The 21,530-nt window shown below is 40.6% G+C and overlaps 1 protein-coding gene and 1 long non-coding RNA gene across 9 annotated transcripts in view; one reads left to right on the forward strand and one right to left on the reverse strand.

The window, feature by feature from the left end:
* Positions 1–2,882: 2,882 nt before the first annotated feature.
* On the reverse strand, positions 2,883–5,025 carry LOC132540468 (uncharacterized). Its single transcript, XR_009551666.1, has 2 exons — positions 4,622–5,025; positions 2,883–3,068 (listed from the first exon to the last, which is right to left on the reverse strand). It is a non-coding gene; the product is annotated as an uncharacterized LOC132540468 (long non-coding RNA).
* A 95-nt stretch (positions 5,026–5,120) lies between these two features.
* ATP6V1H (ATPase H+ transporting V1 subunit H) overlaps positions 5,121–21,530 on the forward strand; it is a 95,865-nt gene continuing 79,455 nt past the window's right edge. For 5 of the 8 annotated variants that reach the window (XM_060198409.1, XM_060198380.1, XM_060198370.1 and 2 more), the window contains exons 1-4: positions 5,123–5,257; positions 7,996–8,146; positions 18,713–18,815; positions 20,723–20,812. In XM_060198409.1, coding sequence (XP_060054392.1) covers positions 8,034–8,146; positions 18,713–18,815; positions 20,723–20,812 — 306 coding nt within the window. In that variant the 5' untranslated portion in view covers positions 5,123–5,257; positions 7,996–8,033. Of the gene's footprint in view, positions 5,262–7,995; positions 8,147–18,712; positions 18,816–20,435; positions 20,587–20,722; positions 20,813–21,530 lie in introns of those variants that run through there. The other 3 variants (XM_060198375.1, XM_060198391.1, XM_060198403.1) reach the window with 3 other exon arrangements.

The following is a 21,530-nucleotide window of genomic DNA, read 5'->3' on the forward strand; positions in this document are numbered from 1 at the left end:
ATTTTATTAAAGTTTTTTTTTTTTTTTAAACAAAACCAGAGCGCTAATAAGCTCTGGATTTTGGTGGGGGAATTGAAACTGGGACTTGGAGCGTCAGTCATGAGAGCCCCTCTGCATAACCACTATGCTATCTCTCCTACCCTTTACTACTGGTTTTAATGAAAGATACAAAGGACACACACACACACACACACACACACACACACACACACACACACACACACACAGAGTATTACCCAGCTCTGGTTTATGGTAGTGGTGGGGATTGCACTCGGTACTTCAGAGCCTCAGGCATTAAAGTTCTTTTGCATGACCATCCTGCTGTTTCCCCTGCCCCTTGCCCTATGTCTCAAATATTTTTACAGAAATTTACAAGTTGATTATATAATACATATGGTACTATAAGGAATTCAGGCTATCCTAAACAGTCTTACAATAAAAATAAGAGTTGGAAGATTCATACTTAATATTTTTACCAGAGCATTATTCAGCTCTGGGTTAGGGTGGTGCTGGGGATTGAAGTTGAGAATTTTTGTATAATCATATACAATCTCCATGGCCATTCATATTTATTTATTTATTGTTAATTTTGCCACTGCAGGAGTTTCACTATTCTGCTTTTTTAAATTTTTATTTATAAAATGGAAACACTAACATAACCATAGGATAAGAGAGGTACAATTCCACACAATTCCCATCATCAGAACACCGTATCCCATTCCCTCCCCTGATAGCTTTCCTATTCTTTATTCCTCTGGGAGTGTGGACCCAGGATCATTATGGGGTGCAGAAGGTGAAAGGTCTAGCTTCTGTAATTGCTTCCCTGCTGAACATGGGTGTTGACAGGCCGATCCATACTCCCAGCCTGTCTCTCCTTCCCTAGTGAGGAGGGATCTGGGGAGGTGGGGCTTCAGGACAAATTGGTGGAGTTGTCTACCCAGGGATTTTTTTTTTTTTTGATAAATAAATAGACTACACATGAAGCTTCCTTCACTGTGTAGGGGCTGAGCTTGAATCTGGGTGGTGCATATGGCAAAGCAGTATAGTATCCTGGCTAGTTATTTTGCTTGCCTGGAAGAATCATACTTATCACATGTAAAATTTGCCACGTAGCTGCAGGAATTAAGATTGTGTAGTTCTGACATAAAAGGGTAGATAAACTGATCGGCAAAATGGAGTGCCTTAAATAAATCCATACATTTATGGTCTGTTGACTTTTTGACAAGGTGTCAAGACACTGATGAAATTTATCTTATACAACAATTTGGATGGAACTTGAAGGATTCCTGTTAAGTGAGATAAAGTAGAGGGAGAATAAACACTAGACAATCTCGCTCCTAGGTGGGACCTATGAAACAAAGAAAGGGAGGTGCCGACTGGTAACTCACCAGGTAGAGCACCCACATTACCATGAGTGAAAACATCTGGTTCCCCCCTGCAGGGGGCAAGTTTCACCCGCAATGGAACAGAGCTGGAGTTGTCTCTCCTCTGTTTCTCACTCTCTATTAAAAATGGCTTCCAGGTATTCTGGAGTCATGTAGGTACTAAGCCCCAGCAATAACCCTGGTGATACATATACAGTTTATTTAAAAACAAACAAATAGGGAATATACAGGGTAAAACTTAGAAATGGTTGATGCAGCAGCTCCAAAGATCCTAAAGGAGGGAGGTGGGAAAAGACTGGTAAAAGGGAGTGGGTACTCAGTGTCCTGTGGTGGGGAAGAGGACAAGTTGGTGGATGGTGTGCTGTGCTGACAGTACAGTGATCTATGAAATGAAAGTATTTATTTACATATTTCATCTAAGAGACTAAGAGGGAGAAAGAAGTGAGGGAGAGATGCTAGAATACAGCTCCTCTCTGGCAAATGCAACACTGAGAGAGAGAGAGAGACCTGTAGCTTTGCCTCACTGCTTGTGAAGTATTTCTTCTATAAGTGGGGGCTGGGAGTTTGAGCCTGGGTCCTTGCACATTGTAACATGTATGCTCTACCAGATGTGAAGCTGCCTGATCCCTGAACCAGTTTTATTTTTTTAAATTTTTATTTATTTATTTATTCCCTTTTGTTGCCCTTGGTTTTTATTGTTGTAGTTATTATCATTGTTGTTGTCGTCGTTGTTGGATAGGACAGAGAGAAAAGGAGAGAGATGGGGAAAGACAGAGAGGGGGAAAGAAAGACACCTGCAGACCTGCTTCACCGCTTGTGAAGAGACTCCCCTGCAGGTGGGGAGCCAGGGCTCGAACTGGGATCCTTACACCGGTTCTTCCGCTTTGCGCCATGTGCGCTTAACCTGCTGCACTACAGCCCAACGCCCTTGAAACAGTTTTTAAAGTGATTATAATTTTGCATTATCAGAGTTTTTGTAAAAACAGACTTAGAGGACCCTCCCAACACTTCATCTGCACTATTCCAGACTTTAGGTCCATGATTGTTCAACAATTTGTTTGGCTTTGTATGTTAGCTCTCTTTTCAGCCACCAGGTTCCAGATGCTAGCATGACCCGTGACCAGACTTCCCTGGACAGACAACCCCACCAATATGTCCTGGAGCTCAGCTTCCCCAGAGCCCCACCCTACTAGGGAAAGAGAAAGGTAGACTGGGAGTAGGGACCAGCCAATCAACATCCATGTTCATCGGGGAAGCAATTACAGAAGCCAGACCTTCCACCTCCTGCATCCCACAATGACCTTGGGTCCATACTCCCAGAGGAATAAAGAATAGGAAAGCTATAAGGGGAGGGGATGGGATACGGAGTTCTGGTGGTGGGAATTGTGTGGAGTTGTATCTCTCTTATCCTATGGTTTTGTTAATGTCTCCTTTTAAAAATAAATTAAAAAAATTAAAAAAAGAAATAAAAAAACAGACTTAGAGCCATAACATAAACATAATTAAGGGCCCATTTATTTCTTCACTTACCAAATTATGATAAGTGTATATAGAGAAGGGCATGACCAAAAGCTGGGGGTGAAGGCAAGGAAATGGATTCTGGGGAAGGCAAGGAAATGGATTCTCCTGCACAGCCTTCAGAGAAAACTTGGCCTTTCAATGAGCTCAGTATCCACTTCTGATCTAGAAAACAGTAAGACAATAAGTTGGTAGCAAGTTGTTACAAGAACAATTGAAAAAAACCACAATAATTATATACTGTTAAAATATATGATTATACAAAATATATAATGTGGCTCTGATTTTTTTCTTTTTTGCTATGGCATTGCCCAACTCTGGCATACGGTAGCAATGGAACCTGGTACTTTTGATATCCCAGACATTAAAGTGTTTTAAAGCTAACCATAATTTATTATTATTATTTTTTTACTAGAGAAGCATTGACTAGACTTAGGAATCTTTTTTAGTGATAAAAATATTATTATATATATATACAGAATATGTATTCTCTCTCTCTCTATATATATATATATACAGAATATATATATAACTAGCTGCAGTGTAGTATTGCATATTATGATTTAAAATTTTTAAATGTTTTTTATTTACAAGACTATAGTTCCACATCAAAACCTACTACCAAAGTTCTGTGCCCCTCACATCACTGACAATAATTATACTTCTCACAAAATCTTAATGGCTACTTTAAAAATACATTTTATTTATTTACTATATAGATACAGAAAGAAATCAAGAAAGAAGGCAAAGACAGAGAGGGAGAGAGGCAACCCTACTTCATCACTCATGAAATTTCCCTTCCCCTAAAGGCAGAAATCAAGGACTTCAACCTAGATCCATGAATACTGTAACAGATGTGCTCAACCAGGTGAATTACCACCAGACTGACCTTCTTTTTTTCTTTTTGTAATCCTCTTTTTCAATTCTGCATATTTCACATATGAACAAAACTATGCTGTAGCTGTCTTTAACTTCTCCCCTTATTTCACTAAGCACAATCACCTCCAGTTTCATCCATTTTGTCTCAAAGGACACATTATCATCTTTTAAAGTTGCAGAGTAGTACTCCATTGAATATTTATCTTGTAACCTCTGGATCCAATCATCGGTCCAAGGGTCTTTCAGCTGCTTCCACTTTGCCTATACTAAATAGTGCAGCTAAGAACATATATGCCTCTTCGTATTAATTATGATTTTTTTCTTAGTGAAAGAAAATATTGGTTATGTGACAAACTAAAGTATGTATGTCTTAGCAATAAACTCTTAGAGAAAATTACATTTGATGCTTATGTATATGTGTGCTTGTATTTTTATTTAATATATATTATGTTATTAATAGTTTGTTATATAAGATTACAATGTGTAGTTCCACACCACACCCACCACCATAGTTCTGTATGCCCATCCACCCACCTCCCAATGATAACCACCTTACATGTCTTACAGTGTTTGTGTTTTCTTAATTAGGGAGTTAATGGTTGTTGTACAGTTGTTGGCACATAAATATAACCTTTAATCCCCCCATGCTAGGTGTCTAGTTGTCTGCAAGATACTCCCCAAAATTATGATCTTAAGACAAAGATAATTGAGGCCTTGAATGGTGACAAAGTTGGACTAACGTACAATTGTCAGGTAAAGTACAGGGTATTCCGTTACGTTTGCACTTTAGCTAAGCAGGGATTTTTTTTTTTAAGTATAATACATTGCGTGGAACATACCATTACTTGCTCGATCTGCAACTCTAAGACTAGTAACTTTGGTGACTTAGGTCTCAGCGTCAGTTTCTCATTTTAAATCGGAAGATCAATGTTTGTTGCACTGGCAAAGTTATTAAACCCAAGGGAAAGTCAAATCTATTTTTAAAGTACCAAACTACACTTTTTCTAAAGAGCGATGGAGGATAAAATGGGCTTGCGGCTGGCTCCAGGCAGGCCAGGCTCTGGGTTTGGGGGTCCTCCAGGAATTCTCCCTTTCGACCTCTGCGCCCGCACCCCTATGAGATCCAGATCTCTCTCTTCTCCAACGCAGATGCAGTCCGGGAATAAGCGCAAAGCTGTCTTCAGGCTATTTTGGACCCACCCGGCCTCCGGCTCCCGCCTTCCGGGGCGGTCACGTGCATGTGGTCACCTGACCACCACCACTGTCATTCTACTGGGGCGCCGCAGCTTCCTTCTGCCAGTGCTGCCCTTAACGTCTCCTTGGTGCGAGTCTTTACGTTTTCGGATGTTTTGAGTCTCCTGCTTCCACGCAGGCCTCCGGACGGGGCAGGAGACACCGACGTGTCTCTGACTCATCCCCCAACCCGGCTGTGGTCCGGTAGCTCTGGACCGCCGCCCGCTCCCTGCTTCCTTGGGGTGAGTTGTAGGGACCCCAGGTTGAGTTTCCGTGGTGGATACGTTTTTCTTGCCGATCGGGGCCTATCAACCCTTCCTTGTCCCAGGATTCCCAGATAGCTTCTTTTCCTAATCTCCGCTGGATTTAGGGAACTGGAGCCTCCTTACCCCCTTACCCCCGTCCCAGGGCAAGAAATTCGAGGGGGTGGGGTGGGGGGACTGGAGTAAAGCGGGAGCTCTGCCGAGGTTGGGCCCCATCCCGGCCTGCTGGAGGTAGTGGTTGTTCAGGAATCTGCGATGGCCGCCCTACAACTCCTTGGAGCGGCCACGGGGGCTGGATCTGTTTGGTTTCAGGGTTTCGGCCTGGCCTGGGTAGAGCTGGTTTCTCTCTGGCCTTTCCTGTCCCAGGTTCTTGCTTGTTTAGACAGCAGATCCGCAGATGGAGAGATTACGCTCCAAACTAAGGTCAGAATAGAATTTTGAGTATGCTTATGGCTTTTTTGGGGTGGCTGTTATCATGAGCTTTTGTTTTGTGAACCTATGTTTTGTGTGTGATAATGTTAGACTTAAACTTTCATCTGTAAGTGTAGGACTGAAGATTACTCAAAAGGACATTTCTTTTTTTAAAAAAAATATTTACTTATTTATTCCTTTTTGTTGCCTTTGTTTTATTGTTGTAGTTATTATTGTTGCTGTTATTGATGTCGTCGTTGTTGGATAGGACAGAGAGAAATGGAGAGAGGAGGGGAAGACAGAGAGGGGGAGAGAAAGATAGACACCTGCAGACCTGCTTTACCACTTGTGAAGCGACTCCCCTGCAGGTGGGGAACCGGGGGCTCAAACCTGGATCTTTATGCTGGTTCTTGCCCTTTGCGCCACCTGCGCTTAACCCACTGCGCTACCACCCGACTCCCAAAAGGACATTTCTGTAGGTGGTTGTTATCAGATTATTCTGCCTTTGCTAAATGGTAATTGATGTTTGTTTCAAAAATACTTGATTGATTTTTTTAAATACATATTTTGTATAGAGACAGAAATGGAGAAGGAAGGGAGGGATAGAGGAGAAGAAGAGAGAAACACCTGCAACACTGCTTCACCACTCCTGAAGCTTTCCTGCTGCAGTTGGGCTGGAGGTCTGAACCTGGGTTCTTGTGCATGGTAATGTGTGCGCTCTACCAGGTGCACCATTGCCCCTTCCCATTGATTTTAAAAACTACACTGAGCTTTGGTAAAATAAAGTTGACCTTTCTAAGAAATTAGGGTTCCAGTTTTGACTGAGTAATTTAAGGAAGGTCTTATGGGTATTATTTATTTTAAAATTATTTATTTATTTTTTGTTGAGTAGAGACAAATTGAGAGGCAAGGGGGAGATAGAGAGGGGAAGAAACAGAGACACCTGCAGCCCTGCTTCACCACTCATGAAGCTTTCCCCCTGCAGGTGGGGACCAGGGGCTTGATCCCGGTTCTGTGCATTGTAATGTGTGCATTTAACCAGGTGTGCCACTGCCTGGTCCCAGGATATTTTTATATATCATTTTAAAATGGTGTGAACAAAACAGTTGACTGAATCTGTTCTACAAGTTTTTGTTTTTTTCTTTGGCAGAAGGGGATAGTTGATTCCAAAAGTCTATATCAAAACATTTTTCTTTTCACATGCCTATTCCATTTAAGTATGATTTTTTTTTTTAACTAACATTTTTATTTACTTTCATTAGAGAGGGTGAGAAACGTGAGTAGATCACTGCTCAACTCTGGCATATGGTAGTTCTGGGAGTTTAACTTGGGAGATAGCATAGTGGTTATGCAAAGGACTTCCATTCCTTAGACTCTGTGGTCTCAGGTTCCCCAGTACCAGTGTAAAACCAGAGCTGAGTAGTGCTGTAGTTTCTTTTGCTCTCTTTCTCATTGTATCCCTCTTTTAAATGATTTTTATTATCTTATTTATTTATTGGGTAGAGACAGCCAGCAATTGAGAGGGTAGGGGGGAGGTAGAGAGGGAGAGAGACAGAGAGACACTTATAGCGCTGCTTCACCACTAGCAAAGCTTTTACCCTGCAGGTGGGGGGTCAGGGGCTTGAACGTGAGTCCTTTGCACATTATAACATGTCCACTCAACCAGATGTGCCACCACGGGACCCCTCTCACTATATCTCTCATTTAAAACAAACAAACAAGCAAACAAAACCCCTGTGATTTCTGGGGCCTCAAGCATACAAATCTGGTACCCTACTGCTGTTTACCTCTCTTTTATATTTAAGCATAATTTCTTTTTTAATATTTATTTGTTTTTTTATTTGACAGGACAGAGAGAAATTGAGTGAGGAGGGGAGATAGAGAGAGACAGAGATACACCTATAGCACTGCTTCACTACTCATGAAGTGTTCTCTTTGCAGGTAGGGCTGGGGGCTTGAACCCAAGTCCTTGTACATGGTAAAGTGTGCTCAGCCAAGTTCACCATCACCCAGCCTCTAAGAATAATTTCTGATACCAGTAATTTAAGTGGTTACTTAAAAAACCTGACCACATGAAATATCAGTGTCAATAATGTAAAAACCTTTTCTGGGAAAGTATAAAGCTATAGAGAACAGTTTTATGAAATAGTGCTTAATTGGGAGAGTTATGAAATAGATTGATAATACTGTTTAATATTTAGGATATTTAGTGTTAGAGGTGAATGCTTTTGGCAGAGTAAAGCAACGATGATGATGGTTATTAGAAATAATACTTGGTATTCTCATTTTTATTTTAATCTAAATAGAAGATTCGTTGAAAACCATTTACGATCATAAAAGTTAGATGACCAAGATGGATATTCGGGGTGCTGTGGACGCTGCTGTTCCAACTAACATCATTGCTGCCAAGGCTGCAGAAGTTCGATCGAACAAAGTGAACTGGCAGTCCTATCTTCAGTAAGTACTGAGTTATTGTGATTCATGGACAATCATGTGTTTCTGCATCAGACTTTTTCATGGTCATGTTTCTGTGAGAGAAATACTGGAAAAATACAAACGTGGAAGAAAATACTTCCATCTTAGGACAACTAGCTGCTCTAGGAAGAGAGTGTAGTATGGTGGAAGCAGTTTGATCTCTAGAGAGGAGGAAGAGCTGCTCATAGAACTTAGGCTTTTTTTTTTTTTTTTTGATATTAACACTATTCCCACCACCAAAGGTCTCCCCCCCCCCCCCCAAGTAAAGCTGAATGTCCTCATCCTCCACTCAGAGATTTTTAGTTTGGTGCCTTATTACTCAGTCAGATTTTTTAAAAAGTTTCTTTATTGGGGAATTAATGTTTTACATTCCACAGTAAATACAATAGTTTATACATGCATAACATTTCTCAGTTTTCCACATAACAATACAACCCCCATTAGTCAGATTCTGTTTTGGATTTCCTTTAGGTTTTTATATGTCTGGAGAGTTCTACTTTCTGAATGAGTTGGGAACATGGGAGGTATAGTCATAGGTTGTGGAGGGAGGGAGGGGGAGCTGACTAGCTCAACATGCGTTATGGCTGGTGTGAGGGCATAGCTGTTGCAGAAAGGTTCAGACAACTGGTAGAATGCACAGGTATTTGAATTTTAAGACCTGGGTTTGAATTCTGCTTCTGGCTACTAGTTTGGTGACCTAAAGTAAACCACCTAACTTTTCTGAGATTCAGTCAAGAAATTGTGAAATGGGGGGGTGGGGGGTTGGGGAGTGGAGCAGGCATATTTCCCACAGGGCTGTTAAAATGATGTCTTTAAAGTATTAGTGAAAAAATAATGGATTTATCTATCTGCCCAACATCTCGGAGTAATAACAAATTTCTGCATTTCCATCCTTTGTGCTAAGGGAAAAGAATTATTTTGAAAATTGTACAATATGTAGGACAGGGTTCTTCTTGCAAAATATTTTCCCTCCTACTTTCTTATTTCTGTTTTTAAAGTCTCACTATGGGAGGCAGGGCTGGAAGTTAGGGGACCTGGATTCTTTTTAAAAAAAATTTAAATTTTTATTTTTTTAAAGATTTTATTTATTTATGAGAAAGATAGGAGGAAAGAGAAAGAACCAGACATCACTGTGGCACATCAGGATGCCGACCAGACGTCCCTGGACTGAAGACCCCACCAATGTGTCCTGGAGCTCCGCTTCCCCAGAGACCCACCCTACTAGGGAAAGAGAGAGGCAGACTGGGAGTATGGACCGACCAGTCAACGCCCATGTTCAGCGGGGAAGCAATTACAGAAGCCAGACCTTCCACCTTCTGCAACCCACAACGACCCTGGGTCCATGTTCCCAGAGGGATAGAGAATGGGAAAGCTATTGGGGAGGGGATGGGATATGGAGATTGGGTGGTGGAAATTGTGTGGAGTTGTACCCTTCCTACCCTATGGTTTTGTTAATTTATCCTTTCTTTCTTTTTTTTTTTTTTTTCCCTTTTGTTGCCTTTTTTTTTTTTAAATAATTTATTTCTTTATTGGGGAATTAATGTTTTACATTCAACAGTAAATACAATAGTTTGTACATGCATAACATTCCCCAGATTCCCATTTAACAATACAACCCCCACTATGTCATTCATCATCTTTCATGGACCTGTATTCTCCCCACCCACCCACCCACCCACCCCAGAGTCTTTTACTTTGGTATAATACTCCAATTCCATTTCAGGTTCGACTTGTGTTTTCTTTTCTAATCTTGTTTTTCAACTTCGGCCTGAGAGTGAGATCATCCCATATTCATCCTTCAGTTTCTGACTTATTTCACTCAACATGATTTTTTCAAGGTCCATCCAAGATCGGCTGAAAACGGTGAAGTCACCATTTTTTACAGCTGAGTAGTATTCCATTGTGTATATATACCACAACTTGCTCAGCCACTCATCTGTTGTTGGACACCTGGGTTGCTTCCAGGTTTTGGCTATTACAAATTGTGCTGCCAAGAATATATGTGTACACAGATCTTTTTGGATGGATGTGTTGGGTTCCTTAGGATATATCCTCAGGAGGGGAATTACAGGGTCATAGGGTAGGTCCATTTCTAGCCTTCTGAGAGTTCTCCAGACTGTTCTCTACAGAGGTTGGACCAATTTACATTCCCACCAGCAGTGCAGGAGGGTTCCTTTGACCCCACAGCCTCTCCAGCATTTGCTGCTGTTACCTTTTCTGATGTATGACATTCTCACAGGAGTGAAGTGATATCTCATTGTTGTCTTGATTTGCATTTCTCTGACAATCAGAGACTTGGAGCATTTTTTCATGTGTTTCTCGGCCTTTTGGATCTCTTCTGTGGTGAATATTCTGTCCAAGTCCTCCCCCCATTTTTGGATGGGGTTATTTGTTGTCTTGTTGTTGAGTCTGGCAAACTCTTTATATATGTTGGTTATTAAACTCTTATCTGATGTATGACATGTAAAGATCTTCTCCCATTCTGTGAGGGGTCTCTTGATTTGGGTAGTGGTTTCTTTTGCTGTGAAGAAGCTTTTTAATTTGATGTAGTCCCATAGGTTTATACTTGCCTTAGTATTCCTTGTAATTGGATTCGTTTCATTGAAAATGTCTTTAAAATTTATGCGGAAAAAAGTTCTTCCAATATTTTCCTCTAAGTATCTGATAGTTTCTGGTCTAACATCCAAGTCCTTGATCCACTTGGAATTTACTTTTGTATTTGGTGAAATACAGTGATTCAGTTTCATTCTTCTGCATGTTTCAACCCATTGTTTCCAACACCATTTGTTGAAGAGACTCTGCTTTCCCCATTTAATAGTCTGGGCACCTTTGTCAAAGATTAGATGTGCATAGGTGTGGGGCCTCATTTCTGGGCTCTCAATTCTATTCCACTGGTCAGTGTGTCTGTTCATGTTCCAGTAACAAGCAGTTTTGATGACAATGGCCCTATAATACAGTTTGAGATCTGGGAGTGTGATGCCTCCGGTTCTGTTCTTTTTTCTCAAGATTGTTTTGGCAATTCTAGGTCTTTTCTGGTTCCAGATAAACATTTGTAGCATTTGTTCTATTCTCCTAAAAAATGTGCTTGGGATCTTGATGGGGATAGCATTAAATTTGTAGATGGCTCTGGGTAATATATTCATTCTGATGATGTTAATTCTTCCAACCCATGAACATGGAATATCTTTCCACTTCTTTGTGTCTTTTTCAGTTTCTTTGAGTAGTGACTCATAATTTTCAGTATACAAGTCTTTCACTTCTTTGGTTAGGTTTACTCCTAGATATTTTATTGTTTTTGTTGCTATAGAAAAAGGAACTGATTTCTGGATTTCAATTTCTTCTTAGTGTTTGCATAGAGGAATGCCACTGACTTTTGAATGTTAATTTTATAGCCTGACACCTTACTGTATTGCCTGATGATTTCCAAAAGCTTCTTGCTGGATTCCTTAGGTTTTTCCATGTATACTATCATGTCATCTGCAAATAAGGAGAGTTTGACTTCTTCTCTTCCAATCTGTATGCCTTTAATTCCTTGCTCCTGCCTGATTGCTATGGCAAGAACTTCCAACACTATGTTGAATAGTAATGGTGATAGTGGGCAGCCCTGTCTAGTACCTGATCTGAGTGGAAATGCTTCCAGTTTTTCAACACTGAGTATGATGTTGGCTGTAGGTTTGCTATATATAGACTCCACTATCTTGAGGAATTTTCCATCTATTCCCATTTTTTGTAGTGTTTTGATCATAAAGGGATGTTGTATTTTGTTGTATTTTTCTTGTTGTTTTAACCATTTTATATATTATGTTATGAGTTCCCTTTATCAGTACTTTTCAAATTATTGATCACTATTGCCTGGATTGACTTGTGTCTAAGTAATTTAATTAAAGGTTTTACCGTGGTGGAAGTTAACAGTTTTTTCAATCCCTGAGTTGGAGCTCAGTGGTGTAAAAGCCTCTTTTTTTTTTTTCCCCTGTAGGCTATGGGAGCCTGAGGGCTTTTAAACTATCAATAGGCTTCTTAGCTTAATCACTGACTCCTGACCAAGAGATAAAGCAGGGTGTGGCAGAGATAATCCAGTGGTTATGCAAAGAGACTTTCACAGCCCCTCAGCTATGCCACCGGGGTATAGGTCTTCTCCTGAGTTTCCCAGTTAGATCTCTGTCCCCTGGTGTCCCTCCCTGTTGCTGCTCCAGATTCTGAGGGTATTAGCAAGGGAGACTCAGAGTTGCACTTGGTGAGTCTCTGGGGAGTCCTCTCCTCCCTTCAGCTGTCTCCTTGTTGGTGGAGCAGACTGGAGGTGGTGTCTCCTCTGATAAACTGTCGAACTGTTAGCAGTCACTAATCTCTCCTTAGGCCCCTCTCTCCTCTCTGTCACCAGCCACGCGTGTTTGTACTCACGGGTGATTTAGTGGGTTCCTGTGGTCATTCTAGTCCTGTCTTGTTTCGGTCAGGGTGGTCGCCTTTGGTATTCCTAGTTGATCCGGGAGAGGAGAGGAGAGGAAAGGAGAGGAAAGGAGAGAAAGCGATCTGCTGCTCGTAGCTCCGCCTCCGGAAGTCAATTTATCCTTTCTTAAATTAAAAAAAAAAAAAAAGAAAGAAAGAAAAGGAGTATGGCTCCCAGAGGGTTAAAGAATAGGAAAGCTATCAGGGGGAGGAGATGGATACAGAGTTCTGGTGGTGGGAATTGTGTGGAATTGTACCCCTCTCATCCTATGGTCTTGTCAGTATTTCCATTTTATAAATAAAAATTAAAATAAAGAAAAGGAATATGAGACTGCTATTTAGAACTGTAGAAGCTATAGGCTCTTGAGTGAACTCCAGGAAGCCATCCAGGAGCATCAGGGAGCTTAACTCTCTACACATATGACAGCCAAGAAACCTACCAAACTCTGAAGTGTTCCAGCTGCCACAGAGTCCCTGTTGAATGGGGTCAGACCACCCTGCCAGTGAGAAAGTGATTTTGACCTTATAGTGGAGATTCCACTTTTAGGAATTAGTCTGGGAAGAGGAGGAGGTCTGGGATCTTCCAACTCTTCCCATGCCCCACTTCCCAGACTTGGACCCCCTTTTATTTTAATTTAATAATGATCAACAAGACCATAGGTAAGAGGGGTGCAATTCCACACAGTTCCCACCACCAAAGTTCCATATCTCCTCCCCTCTATTGGAGGCTTTCCTATTCTTTATCCCTCTTGAGAGCATGGACCCAGGATCATTCTAGAGTGCAGAAGGTAGAAGGTCTGGCTTCTGTAATTGCTTCTCCACTGGACACAGGTGTTGTAGGTTGATCCATACTCCCAACCTGTCTCTCTCTTTCCCTAATGGGACAGGGCTCTGGAGAGGTGGGGTTCCAGGACACATTGGTGAGGTCATCTTTCCAGGGAAGTCAGGTTGGCGTCATAGTAGCATCTACAACTTGGTGGCTGAAAAGCATTAAGATGTAAAGCAGAACAAATTGTTTAATAATGATGAACCTAAAGGTAAGAATATAGCAGATGAGATTTGAGGTCTCTATTTTGGAAGAGCTAGGAAATATACTTTAGATATATTCCAAGGGGCCCATGACTTTACTAAGTTTACCAGAGCCCACCAGCTAACATATGCAGGTGGGCTAAAGGTATTGCCTGGGGAGACGATGTCAGAGTTGGAAATAGGACCAGAAAGCTGGATCAGGGAAGAGAGTAACTCCCAAACATGGGAAGAATATATACATCAATACCATTAACTTTAAATCACATCAGTCTGATCTGGGGCCCATATTAGACTTTGACTCTTTTTAAGGGATATCAGGCATTATAATATTACTATATTGCTTCTTCAAAACCCCTCACTACAACTCACCTACAAACTGGAGCCCAGCACCATCTGCTGGCCAATAATAGAAACAAAACAGGTGGCTAAAATTAGGAGAATGCTGATTCTGCAACAGCAGGGTAACAGCCAGAAAGCTAATGGTGCAGATCCAGAAGTGCTATCATCAGATAAAGAATTTAAGGAGTACAATGTCAAGAAACTTAAAGAGATACGGAGCCCTCAATTTAATATGGAGAAATAGATTAATAAAGTAATCCATAATGTCAAAGAGTCACCTGATAGGAAAGTGGAAAACATGAAAACAGAATTTTAGGGTGTGAAGGACACATTGAATAGTAAGTCAAGGAAGTAGACATACTCATGTAGAAGAGAAAACATCAGGAATAGAAGATAAACTGGCCATAGTCTTTGACTTCAAAATAGAAGGAGGAAAAACGCTTTAGGAAAAATGAAGCAACTCTTCAAGAGATTGAAGACTCTATTAGAAATGCAAATATCAGAATTATGTATGTCTCAGAAGGAGAAGAGCAACAGAAGGGAGCAGAAGCCATAAGAAATAATGATGGAAAGATTTTCAACTCTGGGATGTGAACAGACTGTACATCTTCATGAAGCAGAAAGAACTACCAAATTCCTAAACCCAAATAGGCATACATGACACACCATTGTGAAGATATCAAAAGTCAAGGACAATGAAAAGATTTTACAGCACAGGTTTGGTAGTGGCAAATTCCTTCAGTTTCTGAATGTTTGCAAATATCTTTATTTCCCCCTCATATTGGAAGGATAATTTAGCAGGATACAGAATTTGTGGTTGGTAATTCTTACCTTTTAATACTTGGAATATGTCTTTCCACTCCCTCTTTGCCTCTTGGGTTTGTGATGAGAAACCTGAAGAAAGCTCAGTGGTTCTGCCTTTGTATGTGACTTTCTTCCTTTCCTGGCAGCCTGCAATATTTTGCCCTTGTCTCAGGTTTTGGATAGTTTTACAATGATGTGTCTTAGTGTGTGTCATTTTGAATTAAAAATTTATGTGTGCTCACTTTCTTGGATTCCTATATTTGGAACATTCTCAGGTATGGAAAATTTTCTAGGGGCCAGGTGGTGGCACACTTGGTTAAGTGCACACATTATAGTGAACAAGGACTCAGGTTCAAGTCTCTGGTCCCCACCTGCAGGGGGAAAGCTTCACAAGTGAAATAGGGCTGCAAATGTCTCTCTGTCTCTCTCCTTCTCTATCTCCCCCTTCCCATTCAATTTCTGACTGTTTCTAGCCAATAAAGATAATAAAAAGTAATTAAAATATTAAGAAAAGGGAAAAGTTTCTGCTAAAATTTGTTTGAATATGTTCTCTATTCTCTCCTCCTCTCCCTCTATTTCCTTATTCTGTTTTGAGGTCAAAGAGTATGGCCAGCGTGCCTTCTATTTCTGATGTTTCTCTCTTCTACGTGGGTATGTCTTGACTTACTATTCAAGAGGGTCCCACTAATTTGATGTTCATCTTTCTGATGAAGTCTGCTATTTCATTGAGAAGTGCTTCATTTTTCCTAAACCTTTCATCTCTTTAGAGTGTGGTGGTTGTGTCTTCTGGTGTTGATATTCTCTCTTCTACTTGACTAAATCTACTTCTGAGGCCTCTTTGTTTTTAATTACAAATTATTTATTTATTAATTGGACAGCCAATTAATAAATGAATAGAGACAGCCAGAAATTGAGAGGGAAGGGGGTGATAGAGAGGGAGAGAGACAGAGAGACACCTGCAACACTGCTTCACCAGTCACAAGCTTTCCCACTGCAGGTTGCAACGGGGGCTTGAGCCTGCATTCTTGAGCATTGTAACATATGCTCTCAACCAGGTGCACCACCACCCATCCCCCTCTGAGGCCTCTTACCTTAACCTGAACTGCACTTAAAGTATCCTTTAGGCCCTGTTGTTCTGTTTGGAGGGGTTTCCCCCCCATATTTTGTAATTCTTTAGTAAAATAATCACTGACTTATTGAACATAACTCTAGTTTTTTGAAGTGATTTTATAATGAGTTTTCTGAACTTTTATCTTTTTTTTTTCTTCTATTTTTCTAAATCTGTGCCTGTCTGGTCATTTGAGTTTTGTCATTGCTATCTGTGTATTTCTCAGTTTCCACATTTAGTGTTATTTTATTCTTGTGCCAGAAGGAAGTGCTGTGGATAAGGTGTTCAAGTTCCTTGTTTATATATCTTGATATATAAAGGAGGAGGGGAGATATTATCCTGAGTCACCAGGCCAAGTCGGTGCCCCGATGTCAGTATAGGGTCTCCTTGCTACTATTCTAGCCTTTTTTGGGGCAACAGCATTAAAAGCTCAAGAAGTCACAGTTGTAGATTGGTGAGTTTTTAGGTGATTTTTTTCCCCTTTTAAATAATTTCTTTGTTGTTTAAACTTGGTCCTAGAATTGGTATGGCTCAGCCACCAATCTCCCCCTCGCCCCTTCTTACCCCTTCCTCTCTTCCCTTCCCATCCCCTTCTTCTTTCACTTTCCCTGCTCTCCCCTGCCCTCCCCTCCCTTTTTTTTTTTTTTTTTTTGCCTCTAGGGTCATTGCTGGGACTTGGTGCCAGCACTATGAAGCCACATTCCCAGTGACCATTTTTTTCCTTTATTTATTTAATTTTTTTTTTTTTTTTATAAAACAAAACACCGACAAGACCATAGGATAAGAGAGGTGTTAGCAGGTCAATCCATGCTCCCAGCCTGTCTCTCTCTTTCCCAAGTGGGGCAGGGCTCTGGGGAAGCAAAGCTCCAGGACACATTGGTGGGGTCGTCTGTCCAGAGAAGTCAGGCTGGCATGCTAGCATTTGGAACCTGGTGGCTGCAAAAGAGTGAAGATAGAAAGCAGAACAAATTGTTTATTAATCATGAACCTAAAGGCTGGAATATTGTAGATGAAGATTTGGGGTATCTATTTTGGAAAAAGCTAGTAGATCTATTTTAGGTATGTTTCAAGCCTTTTTAAAAAAATTTTTTTAAAAGGTAGAAATCTTTATTCCCTGTTGTTGCCCTTGTTTTTATTGGTGTAGTTATTATTGTTGTTGTTATTGATGTCCTCATTGTTGGATAGGACAGAGAGAAATGGAGAGAGGAGAGGAAGGCAGGGGAGAGAAAGATAGACACCTGCAGACCTGCTTCACCCTGTGAAGCGACTCCCCTGCAGGTGGGGAGCCAGGGGCTTGAACTGGGATCCTTATGACGGTCCTTGCAATTTGCGCCACCTGCGCTTAACTTGCTGCACTACCGCCTGACTCCATGTTTCAAGCCTTTTCAAAAATTTTTTATTCAGTAGGACAGAGAGAAATTGAGAGGGGGAGGGGAAGACAGAGAGGGAGAGAGAAAGATAGACACCTGCAGACCTGCTTCACCACTTGTGAGGCGTCCCCCTTTCTGGTGGGGAGTTGGGGTTCGAGCCCAGTTCCTCGCGAAGGTCCTCACACTTAGTAGTATGTACACTTAAACCCAGTGTATCACCAGGCCCCTCCCCTTTTTTTCCTACTTCAATTTCTATACTTTCCACATCATATCTGAAAGGGTTGGCATAGATACTGAAATGCTCAGGCTAATGAGACTGGTGAGGCTGTTGTAATGCTGACATAGCCTTTCAATGTTAGGATTAGACTGGATTCTTTGTGTTGTGTATGAAGTGTTAATGAGTGTAGCAGTTGGGAGATCAAACTGGATTGGAATAGGAGGCAACAGGCTTATTTGTGGAGATTCTGAATTTGTGAACATGTTATGGTACATGTTCAAACAGCAAATAGATGGAAATGGTTTAGGAGAGCCAGATTGGACTCTGTAGACTTGGATCTCACTGAAAGAGTTTGGAAAAGATTGATTCCAAGAATTGAGCCATGGGAAAAGCCTTGAGGGGCAGAGACCCATTGAGGAAGGGACTCTGGAAGATGTAGGAAGAAAACAGAATAGTGTGGGGGGTCTTCTGGGAGGACAGGATCTGGATGGAGATGGTTTGCTGTAGAGGAGGATCATATTTTACTTAATTTGGAGGCAAGGAATATGCTAGGAAAAAAATAGTAGCAGGAGTTCATATGAAGTGGTATGGATCTTGATGAACTAGAAGGCCATGTAAATAGTCTTGTTTGGGGAGGGGACTATGCTGACTACCTCAAGTGGATTATTTAATTATGTCCTCAATTTTAACCTTTTTAAGACAGTGTGGTCACTTCTTCCCATTTTGCAGATCAGTTAATGCAGGCCCAGGGAGGTTGAAATATCAGTAAGTAGTGGAGTTAACTGTCTGCTACCTAATTCTCAAGTCAACCCTCAGTGTTTCTGTAGAGAGAGAGAAAAAAAACTAGGAATTCCTTTATCATGTGCTCGCTTTGGTTCTTTGGTTCTTTTTTTTTTTTTTTTTGCCTCCAGGGTTATCGATGGGGCTCAGTGGCTGCACTATGAATCCACTGCTCCTGGAGGTCATTTTCTCCATTTGGTTGCCCTTGTTGTTTTTGCTGTTGTTGTTGCCACAGGATAGGACAGAGCAAAATTGAGAGAGGAGGGGAAGACAGAGAGGGGGAGAGAAAGATAGACACCTGCAGACCTGCTTCACTGCTTGTGAAGAGACCTGCCCTGCAGGTGGGGAGCTGGGGGCTGGAATCAAGATCCTTGATTAACCTGCTGCACTACTGCTGGGAACCCTGGTTCTTTGGTACCTAAACAAGATAGATAAACCAATTTATTCTTATTTTCTAGGGGGCAGATGATTTCTGCTGATGATTGTGAATTCATTCAAAGGTTTGAAATGAAAAGAAGTCCTGAAGAGAAGCAAGAGATGCTTCAAACAGAGGGCAGTCAGGTGAGTGATATAAACTTACTTTTTTTTTTTTTTTTTTTTTTTTTTGGCCTCTAGGGTTATCTCTGGGGCTTGGTGCCAGCACTATTAACCACTGCTCCTGGTGGCCATTTTTCCATTTTTATTGGATAGGGCAGAAATTGAGAGAAGAAGGGGAGATAGAGAGGGAGAGAGAAAGACAGACACCTGCAGACCTGCTTCACTGCTTGTGAATCAACCACCCTGCAGATGGGGAGTTGGGGGCTCAAACTGGGATCCTTGCATTGGTCCTTGCGCTTTGTACTATGTGCGCTTAACCCAGTGTGCCACTGCCCAGCTCCATAAACTTACTTATTTTAAAAAAATTATTTAGTAGGAGAAGGAGTAATTGAGAAGGGAAGGGAATATAGGGAGAGAGAAAGAGAGACACCTGTAGCATTTATTACTTGTGAAGCCCTGTAGGTGAGGACTGGGGGCTTGAAACCTGGGTTTTTATACATGGTGATATGTGTGCTGAACTAGGTATGCCACCATTCAGCCTAAGTGTTATAAACTTATATCATGAATACTTATCTGTGTCATTATAAGCTTTAGAGAATTAAAAAAAAAATAGTTGTAACTGTTGGTATACATTATAATTTAACTAATAATCTTTTCATATTGGAAAACATTCTAATGACTTACAGTTTTAGTGCTAGTTTTTGAAAAATAATATATTGAGTATATATTATTTGTCTTTCTGAAAATTGTAGATTCCTAGAAGGAAAAGTGTTGTTTCAAAGTACATGGTGCCTTTAAAAGTTGATTTGCTACTTAAATTATTTTCATGAGAGAGACCAGGAGACCAGAGCCCTTGCTCAGCTCTGAAATATGATGGTATTGGGGATTGACACCCCCCTCCACCCCACACCTGTCTTCTCACTAGACAAAGAAGCAATTCCACCACCCATCAGATTTTCTGATATAAGAGCCTGGCTAGCTGAAGGAGTCCATGTGAAACTTATCTTGATCTTTAGGATAGTCCTCAGAAATTTGGCAAGGAACGTTGATGACTCCAGTTTCTGTTGAATTCCAGAAACTGTCTCATAATTCATAGGTAATAATTGGGTTGTTGGAGAACTCATGACACACTTTTGCATAGAAAAACAGAGAAAAAAATAAATGATGACTTTTTTTTTTTAAACAATCCAATAAAAAGGACTCAGGTTAAATCTTTGTGATTTTAATTCCTCTATTGTTTTTTTAGCTGCTTTATATGCTTCTGAGTCAGTGCCAGCAAACAGTCCTTCTCCCAAATAAAAAAAAAAAAGTGCTGATTTTCGATAGTCTATACAACTTAATCCACATATTATTGTGGATAATCAAAAGTTAGCATTGGCTAGGCCAATTTAAAAATAGTAAACTTGTAAAAAAAATAGTCACTAAAAATGATTGAAAGAACTGAGGGGGTCGAGTGGTGGTGCACCTGGTTAAACACACATATCACCACGCTCAAGGACCCAGGTTTGAGCCCCTGCTCCCCACCTGTATGCACGAGGGACGCTTCATGAGTGGTCAAAGAAGTCTTCAGGTGTCTATCTTTGTCTTTCCCTCTATGTCTCCCCTCCCCTCTTAATTTCTCTCTGTCCTGTCAAATAAAAATAGAAAGAAAATGGCTGCTGGGAGAGGTGGATTCATAGTGCTGGTACAGAACCCCAGCGATAACCCTGGTGGCAAAAACAAAACAGAACAAACAAAAAAACTAATACAAGTTATAGCATGGTCTTTCTCTACTTCATCACAATGCTTGTAAATGGTATTTATTTTCTATAATTGAACTCTGTTTATAGTATTCTATCCTAATTTATGCAACTGAATCATTTTTCTGAGATTTCATTAAAATGTTGTTATAGTTGAAAACAGTAATTAACATTAATTTCTTTCTTCTCTAGTGTGCTAAAACATTTATAAATCTGATGACTCACATCTCTAAAGAACAGACAGTTCAGTACATATTAACTATGGTTGATGATATGTTGCAGGTAGGTATATTCTTTAGTTAATACATTTGGTGACATTTTTTATTACTATGCAGTAACAACATTTTTGTAAGGTTTCACTTGTGTTGCTTCTCTAGAGTAATACATTTTTATTCATTATGTGATTTGTAATTTATTAATTGTTGTGTTTACACACAGGCTATCTTTGTTATTTTTCAGGGTGCCAAGTAATCATATATATATATATCCCACAGTACCTCAGCTTTGTTGAACATTGACAATGTTCGGTGAACCACTTGAGGTTTTCTGGAATACCCTTTTTACATGCAGATGATATGTAGTTCCTCTTCTTCATCCACTGAACAGATTTCAATGTCCCTGTGTCCAGCTCCAGGGAATATAAGTAAGATGCTTGAAGAATATAAGCAAGGAGGTTGATCCCAAAGTATGTGTCTCTGGCAAATGTTTTGCTTAGCATCTTAGACTTTTCTAGTTTCATAAACTTTCTGTTTACTGTCCCTGAACACAGAGGGTCCACTATAAAGGGGATATATATATATGTTTTATTGGGGGAATTAATGATTTAAAGTATACAATAAATACAGTTGTTGGTACATAGATAAAATTCCTCAGTTTTCAGCAAAACATTCTCACTCCCCACCTAGGTTCATTATGTACCAGGACCTGTACCCTCCCACCCCCAGTCTTGTACTTTGATACAATACTCCAAATCCATCCAGTCCAAGTTTCTGCTTTGTGT

Source organism: Erinaceus europaeus, chromosome 1, assembly GCF_950295315.1.
Source record: "Erinaceus europaeus chromosome 1, mEriEur2.1, whole genome shotgun sequence".
NCBI classification, from domain to species: domain Eukaryota; kingdom Metazoa; phylum Chordata; class Mammalia; order Eulipotyphla; family Erinaceidae; genus Erinaceus; species Erinaceus europaeus.